Source organism: Cyprinus carpio, chromosome A24 (genome assembly GCF_018340385.1).
Source record: "Cyprinus carpio isolate SPL01 chromosome A24, ASM1834038v1, whole genome shotgun sequence".
In the NCBI taxonomy this organism is placed as follows: Eukaryota; Metazoa; Chordata; class Actinopteri; order Cypriniformes; family Cyprinidae; genus Cyprinus; species Cyprinus carpio.
The window spans coordinates 24,248,672-24,262,991 of record NC_056595.1 but is presented as its reverse complement, the minus strand read 5'-3'; the positions used below and the strand labels follow the sequence as shown (position 1 = coordinate 24,262,991).

General features: G+C 31.9%; 1 protein-coding gene across 1 annotated transcript in view; it reads right to left on the bottom strand.

Moving 5' to 3' along the window:
• Positions 1 to 4,175: 4,175 nt before the first annotated feature.
• LOC109071197 (microtubule-associated protein 4-like) overlaps positions 4,176 to 14,320 on the bottom strand; it is a 64,711-nt gene continuing 54,566 nt past the window's right edge. Inside the window, 5 exon segments of the mRNA XM_042714840.1 lie at positions 4,176 to 5,815; positions 9,742 to 9,786; positions 9,821 to 9,884; positions 9,940 to 10,019; positions 12,769 to 12,861. Coding sequence (XP_042570774.1) covers positions 5,585 to 5,815; positions 9,742 to 9,786; positions 9,821 to 9,884; positions 9,940 to 10,019; positions 12,769 to 12,861 — 513 coding nt within the window. The 3' untranslated portion in view covers positions 4,176 to 5,584.

Sequence of the window (14,320 nt, the reverse complement as noted above, 5' to 3'; positions counted from 1 at the left end):
CTGTATAGAACCTTTTAGGGGTTCCAAATACGTAGCGCCTGATAGAACCTTTTAAGGTTCTATATAGAACCTTTTCTTCTATGAGTGTAGAATTTGGGTTTTTGGAAGAATTCAGTTTTTATAGTCATCAACAGCCATTAGTTCGGTAAAATTGAGCATCAGAATTGACAAATTTGTTTTTAAGTGAGTAAAAAGAAGTGTGGAAATGCCAGCAAATGAACACATACAAACAAGAATAGTCAGAGTATCAGCAGTGAAGGAGAGTGCTGGATTTTCGGTTTGCGCCGTAACTCACTTGAAGAAGTTCAGGCAAATAGAAACACCCATACCTTAATTGCAGAAATGTGGCAAAACATCTCTGGAGAGAACCTCATATTATTAAATTCGAAAGTGCTTTCCATATTTGGATCAACATAGGCTACATTTGTGAACGCACATTTTCTGCAATGTCGCGCGTCAAGTCATGCTCCCGCGCGCGTCTTACAGACCGCAACTTACAATCGCAACTTCATTGTGCTGTTACTCCTTTCGAGCCGAATTTCACAAAACTGGTCAGCTCCCGACAGCATCAGGTGTTTTATTTATGGGGAGTAGAATTATTAATTTATTTTAATGAATGTAATCGATTAAATATCATAATATTTAGGCTATAATATTATAAATCAGGTTGGTTTGTATTGATGACGTAATATGTAAATGATATGCGTACGGCGTTTCATAGCCCTTCAGTTGTTATGCTTTAAAATCCCATAACATTTGTAATTTCACAGTATTTTCACCTCCTAAATCACTAACCTTTAAAGTCACAATTCTATAATGGTCAAATTTACTCAGGCCGATGGCACTTTTAATTACATTATGGTATTTTTTTTTTTTTTTTTTTTTTTTTTTTAGAATAATTGTAGCTTACATAAATAGGTGAAGCAAAACAAATATGAATAATATTTGGATCGTCCCTTATTTTTTCCCTTATTTTCTTAAAGAATAATCACTTATTTTCTACAAGAATAAACATGATAACATATTATTAATTCATAGAAATAATTTAAGCAATTAAAACCTGATAACATATTATTAATTCATAGAAATAATTTAACCATTTAAAACCTTTTTTTTTTAAACTTGAACTTCAATACTATTAAACTGACTTTAAAATCTCAAGGAGTTTATAAGTTAAAAAGGGTAAAATGTCACAGTGCATGTTAAATAGCCTAAATTAACTTGTGTAAGTAATATAATTAGAACTAACAATATAATTTGATTTTTTTAAATGAAAAATTCCTGTATAAAATGGGACAGCAACCTTTATATATCAAACCTTTTTAAAATCGTCCACAGCTGAGCAACGCGGGAGGCAGGTTGAGCGTGAATGTGCTGCACAAAGTCATTTTCAGATGCAATGAAAATTAAAAAAAAAAAAAAAAAAAAAACCCTGGATAGCCTAGATTAGGCCCAGACTCTGTTCCTAAGTATATAATAATTATAATTACCCCCACAGTAACAAATTTTAAACGATTAATCACCTATTTTCGTTTGCTGCATGTTATTTTATTATTTATTTATTTATTTTTAAAAACAGGCTAAAAAAATAAATTAAGTTTGTGAGAGGAAAAAAATATAATAAGTATATATATTATATAAGAGATATATAAGTCATGTATAAGTTGCATTTTATTCCATTCAGACATAATAATCGGCTGGCCTAATAATGTTATATTGTGCCAACAGGATATTTTTAGTTCTCTTCACTTAACAACAAATCCTTTAAATGTAACAAATTTATCAGAACAGAACAATAATTACAAATATGGATAATTCTAATGGATAAATAAAATTGCAGTTATATAATAATATAGGCTTAGCTATAAACAAACAAAAAAAATAAATGAATAATAATATAAAGCGAACCATAAGGTTGGGATCTCATTCGGGAGAAATCCAAACGTTTCCATATTCGTGATGTTGCCTATTTCAAGCTTAACTATTATTCATTAGGAAAAATAGGCTTTGTAGTTCACGCGTGTTTCAGTATCGAGGGGGAAAAAATTAAAAATCATAATTAACAAAAATATGCCAAAGTGGACCGCTGCTCGCGCCGAATGGCACGGTGAACGGCTACTGTTTCCAATGAATGTGCGCGAGGCACCAGCGCGATCAAACAGCTGAAACAGAAAATACAAAATTTTTGGTCACACAGTAAAGGCATAATTCAAAAATGCAAAGTGTTAGCAGTTTGAAAAATCAAGAATAATAACAGAATGAATCATAATTATTGCTAAATGCTGGACCGTTCTCATTTCTATCTGCAAATGGAACCTGAAGGATTTTTTTTTTAAAACCAAGAATGAACCGAAATGAAAACATTTAGCTTTTTATCGTATATATAGGCCTTATATTTAATGACTGTTTAATAACAATAGCAAGCATAAGATCCTTTGTGTAAAGGTCTTCTTTTAATTTTTGATGAGTAAACTGTAGCCTAAGACTATCCTACATTTTGAAATTAACTCACTGTACATTTTTTAATGGTTTTTTAAAGATGGTACAATGTTATATCATAATGTTATTGTTGTTTTACCTCCTCCTTTTATCTCATTTTACAATTACATTCAGTTTCGCAATCCGTCCCTTTGCGCCACCTGGTGGTAGTTTCGTGAAGGATTTTAACACTTGACTGACTTGAAGTTAACGCCGCGGCCCTGCGGCGGCGGTACGCGCGGCGGTATTACCCATTTTGGTTGTCTACCATCTGTATCTTAGATAAGGTAGCTATCTCTCAGAAACTTGATTTTGTAGCATGGCCATGCATTCGTAAATTTTTCGATCAATCGCGTAATATTTCATGATCTGAATGCTTTACGCCGTCATGCACGATGTAGGTTTCTAAAAGTCGAAATCTGGGGTCTGTCAGTGTGACAGTCTTATTGCTTTGTATGTTCTGGGATTGAAACGGTCTGACAAGATAGATGCAACAATAATTTGTCATACTCATAAAAAATAAATGTACGTCGGACCTCCATATCGCCCTCAGCTGATGACAAAATGAACACTAAAAGAACGGCCACGTCCTCTTACCCCATTATTACACCAAAAGGACACTAAACCAAGCAGATTCGTGTTAAGCATGTGATTCAGTGCGACCATCTGAAGATAAACTATTGTAAAATGCTACAAGAGAATTAAGCTCCACCATTAAAACCCCGCAGGAACGTTTCAACCCACATGATCACACTTTAACTCCTAAAAAAGACCTGCAGAAACGAATAAGAGAAGTAAAACCACCACCAGACTCACTCGCAATTTCACTGGTTTCTCGTAAAGCAACTATTAAAAGTACGTAAAAGCTTTCAAGCTTTGACATTCTGTCTCTGCGTCCCTCCGAAGGGATGCGATTTCTATCAGGCACGAACTTGATCCTCACTTCCATTTAAAACATACTGTACCTACTGTACATGATGCCAAAACATCAACTATTCAATCCCAACAGAAACCCCTCAAGCATCAAGTCAACATCTAGTGTCTCCACACTTCCCTTGCCTTTGTGAAAAAGAAGTACACTTAAGTATACTTATTACAGCAATGCACTTTAGACGAATATACTTACTGTAAGTGTGAACTGAATGTATGTTAATTGAAATGAAGTCTATAATGGTTCAAATTTATTTTAAATGCAATGATCTGAACTTTATAGTGTTTTTTAGCCATTTACTGTAAGTAGGATTTAAGTACATCTTTATACGCAGATTCACAAATACTTCTAGTGTCTTTGAAACACGGTTAAAGTGTATTGCTGATTGCAATGACAAGCATGCATGGTAAACTAAACTTGTAAGTCATGTATTTAAATAAATTTTTAATTATACATTTGTAATGATGAATGCAGCCGAGTAAAATAACTTTGAATGTAATATCGCATAACACTACAGTTCGATTATAATCAAGTATTTCACATGCGCTTTAGTATGACAGTCAACACGTCAAAATAAGTGTACGTCTTCAAAGATTATCAAAACATAATGATTTAAAATGTACTTTAAAACAATTAATTTGACAATATTGCAAAGCGTACTTAAGTGTGTTAGGAAACGGCCTACTGTAAGTACACTTAAGTGGGCTTTTATTTCATTAATATTATTGTTTCTTCTTTTTCACAAGGGTATTTTTCGTTACACGTCCACCTCAGACCCTCTACACGTTCCTGAAGCCGTCTGGAGCTGCGTTTGACACTGAGTGCTGTTTACTGTGCGTTTAAGTGGAGTTTCATGTCTTATAGGCATTATAGGAGACTGTTATATTGCTTTACAATAACAAGGAAAAGGAAACATCTGCTGGTCACGAAAAATAAAACGAAGAGTCGAAGGAAAGCGGTTCATTGCTACAGTATTCACTCAAACACACCATCACAAAACAGCTTTAGAGAGAGATTCAGAAAGCCTATGTGCTCCGATGACAGCTCTGCTGGAGGTCAAGGGTGAAGGTGAGAGAGGGTCACATGACAGCCCTGTATGCTGAATGATGCTGCCTTCAAATCAAGCAGAAATGATCGTGCTTACGAGACGAGCGCCACCCAAATCTGACATCTGATGTTGGGGGACTTTCCGAGTTGGAGCTGTTGTTAGCCATTTTAGATGTAAAAGTTTCAGATAATATTCATTTAGACAATTTTTGAGGCATAAAGGGACGATCACACTACACTTTACGTTCTACTGACTTCGATTCACACGCATGCAAACGTGGAGAGAGGAAAAGCAAGCTCATGCACGTGGAGTGACGTCTTAGCTGAATTAAACAAAAACAGCAAACTTTAAATCTGCAGACTTGCAGTATATTTCAGTAGATTGCAGATTGCATATTTTTATTAAAAAAAAAACACCATTTTACAATTTTTTTTTCTTTTTATAGTAGTAAATAAAGGAAAATATTTCAATTCTTCTACTTTACAATTGCGCGTCTAATTCAAACGCGTTGCATGCGGTTTCTTTGTAATTGTTTGTGAAATTAAGCCGTTTCTGAGCGAAAACTGTTCGTGCACCAATTTTTTTTTTTTTCAGTGTATTTCAAATCTGTAGACACTTTGCATGCTCGAAATGTAGTGTGAACGTGAATTAAATCTTCACAAAACCAATCTACATTCCCTATTCATTAGAATGATCAAATGCACACATCTAATGCACATGCTTTGCTGTTCATTTTGTTGCTTTGGCACTAAAAGAAGCTTCTTGGTTTGGTCAGAAAGTGATTTTTTTCCATCTAAAATCACATGACACGATCGCATCGTAAACAACTCGTAAGTACGAACTTCCCATGAGGACTTGAAGGCAGCTAGAGATGATGTCCAGATGTGTTTGCATGTGATCAGATCTACAACAAGTGATGTAGCAGGATGTACTCAGAGTGTAACCTCAGAGTTTACAGACCCTCGGGTCAGCAGCCTTCATTTTTTAGCGCATCCTGATGACTGTAATCTGTACAGCCTCACCAATCAGGAATCAAGAACGTCAACAGAGAGCACACCAATCACATGAGTCTTAGCAATGGTAGGGGGCGGGGTTTAGAGAGCAGCGGGCCAATGAAAAGACAGAAATCATATCCAGAGTCCGGTGAGCGAGCCTTGTTCCTGTGAGGAGGAGAGGGCCGGGGTGGTGTGAGAGCGAGGGATGCCGGCGGTCGCGAGGGAGTCGTTGAGCGAGACGCTGCTGCGGAGCAGGTGGGGGGGGGCAGGGCTGTCACCCGAGACGGGCCAGGTGATGATGTCGGCGCCGTGGTCCGTGCGAGAGCGGGCCTTCTCGCGGAAATTTAGCTTGAAAGACTCAATCTGCATCAGAGAGTGTGGAGAAAGACAGGACAGAGGAGGGACAGGACATAAAGAAGGGGAGGAGAGGAAGCGGTCGGGGGGGGGAAATGAAGAGGGCAGAGTGATAGCAAAAAGTCGAGTTAGATGCCTGAAAAATAAGAAGAGGTCACAACGGTTTGGAGATCAGAAAACTGTGCTTTAAAACCATCAGTTTAGTGCAGAGGTCGACCGATTGATTCATCTGCACCGACAAATGAATGATATATAAAAAATAAAATGTTGCATCCAATGGTTTTATTCGATATTTTGAATTTACTTGAAATTGTATACATTTTGTCTTATATTAAATATTTTGATTTTACATTAAAAAATGGTACATTGAATGTGTTTATTCAATATCTTGATTTTACTTAAAAAATAAATAAATGTTACATCCAATATTTTTATTATAGAAATATTCTGATTTTATTAAAAAAAATAAAATGTTACATCCAATGGTTTTATTCAATACTTCGATTTAACTTAAAAATTTTACATACATTGTCTTATATTTAATATTTAGATTTTATATTAAAAAATCAAATGTTACATTCAAAGTATTTATTCAATATTTGGATTGCACTTAAAAAATAAAATGTTACAATTAATGTTTTTATCTAATATTTTGATTTTACTTTTTATATTTTAAAAAAGTTACATTCAGTGGTTTAAATCAATATTCTGATCATCCCTAAAATGTTTAATTCAATGTTATTCAATATTTCAATTTCTCTACAATTTTTTTTTTAAGTTACATTCAATGTATTAATTTAATATATTTATTTTTACTTTAAAAATAAAATAGTTAATTTTAATGTTTTTATTTAATATTTGATCTTGCCTAAAATGTTAATTTCAATGTTTTTATTTAATATTTTAATTTCTGTAGAAAATAAAAAAAAGTTACATTCAGTGGTTTAAATCAATATTCTGATCTTACCTAAAAGATTTCATTCAATGTTTTATTCAGTATTTTAATTTATCTACAAAAAAGTTACATTTAATTTTTTGTTCAATAATTTAATTTTACAAAAAAAAAAATACATTCTACGTATTAATTCAATATTTTTATTTTACTTTAAAAATAAAATGTTAAAAATAATGTTTTTATTCAATATCTGATCTTGCATAAATGTTAAATTCAATGTTTTTATTTAATATTTTGAATTTACTAAAAAAAAAAAAAGTTTTTATTTGATCTTAATCTTAATTTTAACAATAAAATGTTACATTCTATGTTTTTTATTCAATATTTTGATCATAACCCCCCCCCCCCCGCCCAAATTCATTATTGTTTTTACACCAATATCACAAGAGCTAAAGAAAAAAAAAATGCCACAAAGTAACAGTGTGTATGAAATAATGGAGAACCAAATCATATTTAGCTGTAAATGTGAGGAATGGAATGTGGATGTGGAATCGGAGTCAGTTCTAGTCTGACGGGGCTTCGGCGGGGCTCTGAGTCTCGGGCCGGGTTACACACAAACTTACTTGTTTCAGGGATGAGCGAGTCCAGGCCCTGCGGGTCCCGGAGCTCCTCACTCCTGCAGGGGGCGCCCTCCTTCAGCCCATTCTCCTGGGCAGGGCCTGCTGAGACACCACTAGAGGGAGCCCCGCTGCCCTCAGCAGTCTCCTGCGCCCCCTCAGCCTACAAACACACAGCAGGGGGTCAGTAGCAACCATGAGGGTGAGATGGAGATGGACGCACAGCCAGGAGCGAGTGCTTGAAGGAATAAAGCTGATATACAGAACCAGTTTAGACTCACTGGACTGAGCTCATGTGAAGATTTTAATAACCCAAAATCTTTTATTTTAATATAATAATATAATTCATATTTCAATGTATAAATGTAATACAATTATTTTAAAATATATTATTTTTAAATTTTGAATTTAATTTTTTTTTTTTTTTTGGCTTGTCCAGTTTTATTTATTTTATATTTATTGTAATATTATTTTAAAACTGAAACACTATCTGTACAGTGAATACAGCAAAATTTTGAATTAAAAATCACAACAAATGTAATGACTAAATTTCACACACACACACACACACACACACACACACACACACACACACACACACACACACACACACACACACACACACACAGAAAATAATCAATCGACTATCATGCAGAACTGAATTAACCTTCAATTTCAACTTTGTTAAAATTACAAGGATGCATATATTTAAACTTTTTAAGAATTATGAAAAACGTATTATTATTGAAAATAAAACTTTTCGATATTTCTTAACTTATGTCAACAAAGACTTAAAACGATGAACAGATGAACAAAACCTTTCATTAAAAAATTAAAACTGCATTATTGAACATGCATCATTTAAAAACTCGCTTGATATTAGTTACAGATGTAACAAAAACTCCAAAATTCACTCTGTTTCTAAAAGTCTCAGTAAATGTGTTACAGTATCAGTGTGATTGTAATCATGAATGTGTGGTCAGCGTGGATGGGTGCAAAATAATAATAATGAGCGGAGAAAGAGGTCATGTGACTGAAATGGATGGCCATAGGCTGAGGGGCAGGTGACATCACTATCACAGCCGTCTGAACCCGGAGAACCCAGAGAGAGTCTTTACTCTTGTCTTTAACAAACATTACACAAACTCTAACACATGATAAGTGATTGTTCTGAGGCTTGAATGAAAACAGATAAAACACAAAAGCATGACACATAAAAAAGACACTGATGTCATATCAGCATTAAACGGTCCGTGCATGTGTAATATTTCTCACCACTGATTTATAATAAAACAGCTTTTAAAGGAACATTTCACCCAAAACAAACATTAACTTCAGAAAGTGGTTTTAAAGAAAGTTATTTGAGTCTCACATTTATATCAAGCACATCAAAGTTAGCCGTTCGGGTGCAGATTATGCATTATAATAATCTAAACAATTAAGACAGTAACATATATTTATGTTATTTAATTAATATATTTGATTGATAATTGTTTAAATTAATATAATAGTAAAAATAAATAAATTTAAAGGCTGAAATGTGAAATTTATGATTTTATGAAACTTTGTTTTTGTGAAAACCCGTATCTGAATTGTAAATCGTGCTTTTTACAGTCATTTTAATTTCATTTGTGTGGTTCTTAAAAAGTCTTACATTTGAAAAATTAAAAGATATACTGCCGATTTGTAAACAAATATAATATTAGCCTAATATTAGCTAATTTGATGATGCAGAGTAAAAAAAAAAAAAAAAAAAAAAAAAAAAAAAAAAAAAAAATATATATCTATAATATATATATATATATATATAGTTATATCTATATATATATATATATATATATATATATGATATACATAAATAAATAGAAATAAATAAATAAAAAAATACAAAATAATTAATTAAATAAAAATAAATAAATAAAAATACAAAATAAATAAATAAAAATAAATAAATAATACAAAATAAATAAATTAAATAAATCAAAATAAATAAATAAATAAATAAATAAATGTTTTATGTTTTGTTAAGAATTAAGATTTTTGATTTTTAAATTTATTTAAGTTTTGGATTATTATTTGTTATTTGTATTATGTTTAGGATGGAATCAAGTCTTTGTGGTGTTTTGCGGCTGATTTCGGGAGAATACAAGACTTCTTAACAACACAAACGCTTCCCCAAAGCGAAAAAAGCCATGAAACACATGATATACAAAACAGACTATTTGTGGACTCAGCTCCTCAAAATCAGTAAGAAACACGCATTGGATTTAATTCAGCAGATATTTTGGGTGAATTATTCCTTTAAACACTAAATAACACCATCAATTTTTACTACAGAATACAGTGTGTCTCGACTTCTCCTTGACATTTATAACGTCTCGAAGGTTTCAGGTTAGGGTCGGATCTTGTATGGGCTAACTCACCTTACTTCTCCAGCTTCCGGGCTCGTGAATTACATTATCATCGAGCTAACATTTGGCTGAGCTTTATCTCCATTATCACCTTGGGCTGAGCTTTCTCCTTAAAGTTGACCTTCCGGCTCTCGATCTTGACTTCGCCTCCACCTCCAGAGAAACACAAACTCACTGGTTCAGACCGCAGCGCTTTAGTTGTTGGTTTTTGGTTTGTGTTTGATGTTGGCTTTGGAGCCGCACTTTGAGGTCACTTTACTCAAATCAACCTTCTTGTTGAGAATCTGCACCTGCGAACATAAACAAGCATCCGATGAAGCTGCTCACATACTACTGCATGAAATAAACGCAGCATGTAGGGCTAGGCGACATGAAAAAAATAAAAAAAATTACGATAAAGTTTTGCATATCAACTGATATTGATAAAAAAAAAAAACATTTTTTTGAAAATATTGATAAAATCATAATACACGTCAAATCTTTATTTCTTCCAAGTTTAAAGGCAGATTTATTCTCCCGAGTGAAAGCTGTAACCAAATCTGAGTTCAAAACATTTATAATAAAACATTTTTTTTTAAATATCAAACTTAAGTAATATCTTTGTCACTCATCTTCCCTTGAAATATCTCAACAGAGAAACTGATTTCTTATTGTTTCGCATCATTAAAAACACAGGTTTGTGTTCCCTGACGGATGGAAATCTATACTCATTAACAAAAAACAACCCAAATATTTATAGATTAAAACTGACATATTATGATGGTTTGTTTCATGGGTGTTCTTTTTTAGGGATTAACCACAGTTATTAACACAATTAGATCAGGATAACTAAAGGTAAAACCACACAATGCACAAATGCTCAATAAAAAAACATTACTCCTTTAACCCCTAAAAGACCGAGACAGCCACCCGCAGCTATAAAAATAACTTGTTCTTTGATGTTTAATAACTTTTGAACCACTAATCCTCTCTGAATGCTTTAAAAAGTGACGTAAAGCGGAGATTCTTCGCTATTTCCCTCATTTGAATATATTCAGAGGCACCGTTGTGTACGTGATTACATCATCACATTTTGACAATACTGATTCGTCAAAAGAAACCAATGCATTTCGTTCTTCAAACAGAAACGATTGTTGACGCTTAGTCCCACCCCCGTGCCCAGATTTGTTCAAACTGTCCCATATTAGTACCAATAAACATACAGTACAGACCAAAAGTTTGGAAACATTACTATTTTTAATGTTTTTGAAAGAAGTCTCTTCTGATCAAGCCTGCATTTATTTGATCAAAAAATACAGAAAAAACAGTATATATGTGAAATATTATTACAACTTAAAATAATAGTTTTTAAATGTATTATACTACTAAATGATCATTTATTTCTGTGATGCAAAGCTGAATTTTTAGGATCAGTATCACATGATCCTTTAGAAATCATTCTAATATGATGATTCATATCAAAGTTGGAAACAGTTCTGCTGCTTAATATTTTTTCAGAACATGTGATACTTTTTTAGGATACTTTGATAGAATAAAAAGTAAAAAAAAAAACTATGTTTTTAAAAAGATAAATATTTTGTAATAACAATATACACTACTGGTCAGTAATTTGGGGTCAGTAATTTTTTTTTCTTTCTTTTTTTTTTAAATAAAATCAATACTTTTATTCAGCAAGGATGTGTTAAAATGATAAAAAGTGAGTAGTAAAGAAAAATATATTATTAGAATATATATTATTAGATTTTTTTTTTTATTTGAATAAACGCAGTTCTTTTTAACCTGTTTATTCATCAAATATATTAGACAGCAGAACTGTTTCCAACACTCAATAATAAATCAGAATATTAGAATGATTTCTAAATGATCATGTGATAGACTGGATGTTACATGTGACACTGAAGGCGGGAGTTAATGATGCTGAAAATTCAGCTTTGCATCACAGGATAAATTATTTTTTTTAAAAGTTATATTTCAAATAGAAAAATATTATATTTTAAGTTGTAATTAATATTTCACAATATACTACTGTTTTTTCTGTATTTTTGATCAAATAAATGCAGGCTTGATGAGCAGAAGAGACTTCTTTCAAAAACATTAAAAATAGTAATGTTTCCAAACTTTTGGTCTGTACTGTAGGTTTTGGTCTTTTGAACCACTATTTAACATATTTCTTTGGAAATATGAACGGACACCAAGTGAAAGTAAAGTGTGTCGCGCGTGCATGAAAACAAACACAAAATAACACATTTGCATGAGAAAACTCTCTGAAAAAGCACAGAAAAAAAACACACAACAGAGTACTTCGACATAAAACAAATCAAAAACAAGGATGAAACCGGTAAAATCGTTTCTGACGCAGATTACAGCCAGCGGATCGATCATTTATATTATGTATATTAAGTAAATAATTCTTATATAGTTCATAAAGATAGTTTGCACTATATTTTCTGTTGCAGAAGACAAAGTTTTGTTTTGTTATTATATAACACTCTTTCCATTTTCTTTACTCCTTAAACGTTTTTGGACACATCTCTGTTGTTAGTAAACGAAAAATGCCTGTTTTTCACTTAAAAGCGCAGATAACAATATTGTAATAAATGATTATAACTTGCTTGGGGGATGTTATATGCAAACAACATTTTATTTAGAAGTGTAAAACACCCAGATACAACCTTCTGAAGAAAACCATCCAAACTTTAGGAGTTTCTGTTTGAGTAAACTGTAAAAAACACCCAATTGCTGCTTGCGTTTTTCTTAATATTCTTCGTTCCGTTGAGTGAAACATATATTGTGATAATCATCGTTCTCGTTTTATCGCCCAGCCCCAGTAGCATGCAGTGCTTGAACCTGAAATGAAACACTGATGAAGAACGGGTAAAAAAACAAAAACAAAAAAAAAGCAGATCTCTAAAAACTCTTCAAACGGAGATTTCAGAGAGCGCCGCAGAGTTAGTGTGAGAGAAGAATCCAAACCCTTCTGTCACCGTGATTTGGTCTGAAATGAACGACGGCTACACCGCATGCAGTGACGTTACTTACGTTCCCGCCACCAGGAACATGTTTGATATTGTCCTTGGAGCCCAAGCGAGAAGTCACGTGACTGTAGTCCAGTTTTTTGGAGACTATCTGAACCTACAACACAGCACGGCGGGCCGGGAGGACGGGACACCAGGGAGGTTCAGGTTAGAGAGGGAAGACAACAGAGGAGCAGCAGAAGCATCTAGAAGCATCTCGCATCACTGACAGTAAAGACGTCCCACTGACTGTTAGTCTGAACACCATTAGGGCTAATCAAAACTGATTGATGTGACTGATGGAGATCTGGCTGGTGAGCTACACACAGACACTGTGATGCAGGGAGACTCAAATCTAATCCTACAGGCTTCTCAGTGACCGCAACCAAAACCTGGAGGTTTTAGGAAATTAATTTCCATGCATAATGGAGATTATAATCAAAAAATGCTGTAACACTATAAATGACTTGTGTGATTGTATATTAATATTACCGTTATTCATAATTTTATTGACAGACTCATTTGAGTGTCCCTGCTGTGATGTGAAGTATTTAATAATGAGGTGCAAGAGCCAGACACTGTATGATGAAATATGATTAGATGATAAAAACCCAATGTAAGTATCTGAAGATCTCCAGAAGGAAAGATGAAAAGATTAGTGGATGAAAAATGTGTTTTGTTTTTTTCCCCCGATACTAATATCAGCTGATAGAATGAGCTATATATATATATATATATATATCGATATATATATATATATATTATATATATATATATATATATATATATATAAAGGAAAAAATATTTAGATTAAATATCAATGAATATTATAATAGTTATATAAATAAATTATTATAATCTTCTTATTATTATATGTGCTATATATTTTTTAATTAATTCGATTTTATTTAAAAACATCAATTATATACAAATTATTAATATATATAGCTTATATATAGATATATATATATATATATATATATATATATATATATTTTATATATATATATATATAAATGATTTAGATAAAATATTAATGAATATTATAATAGTTCTATAAATAAATTATTTTATAATATAAATAATAATAATTTTAATAAGTACAATTTGCATCATTTATTTTGTACTATAGTACTAAAATGTGAGATGAGTCAAAGTAATATAATAGTAATAAAAATATCAACAATAAGTTAGTATATAAAGTAAATATATAAGGTATAAATTATTAATTATAACAATTATTTAATAATTCACTGTGTAAAAAAATATAATTTCACATTTTAACATATTAGTTTAAAATATATTAAACATAAATATTTTTATATTAAAATACGTAATATAAAAAAACAAAAACAAATAATCATACATGATATAAAAATAGTATTAAAGTTATAATAATATTTTATTAAACATTTAATACACACACATAATTAAATACATAATAAATATAATATTGCATTTACATATTTAAAATATATTAAAAACCTGCATATTTTAATATTAAATCATTATAAGTATAGTGTTTAATTTTATAGATCTCAATCATAATCTATCATGTAATGTCAGATGTTTATTAT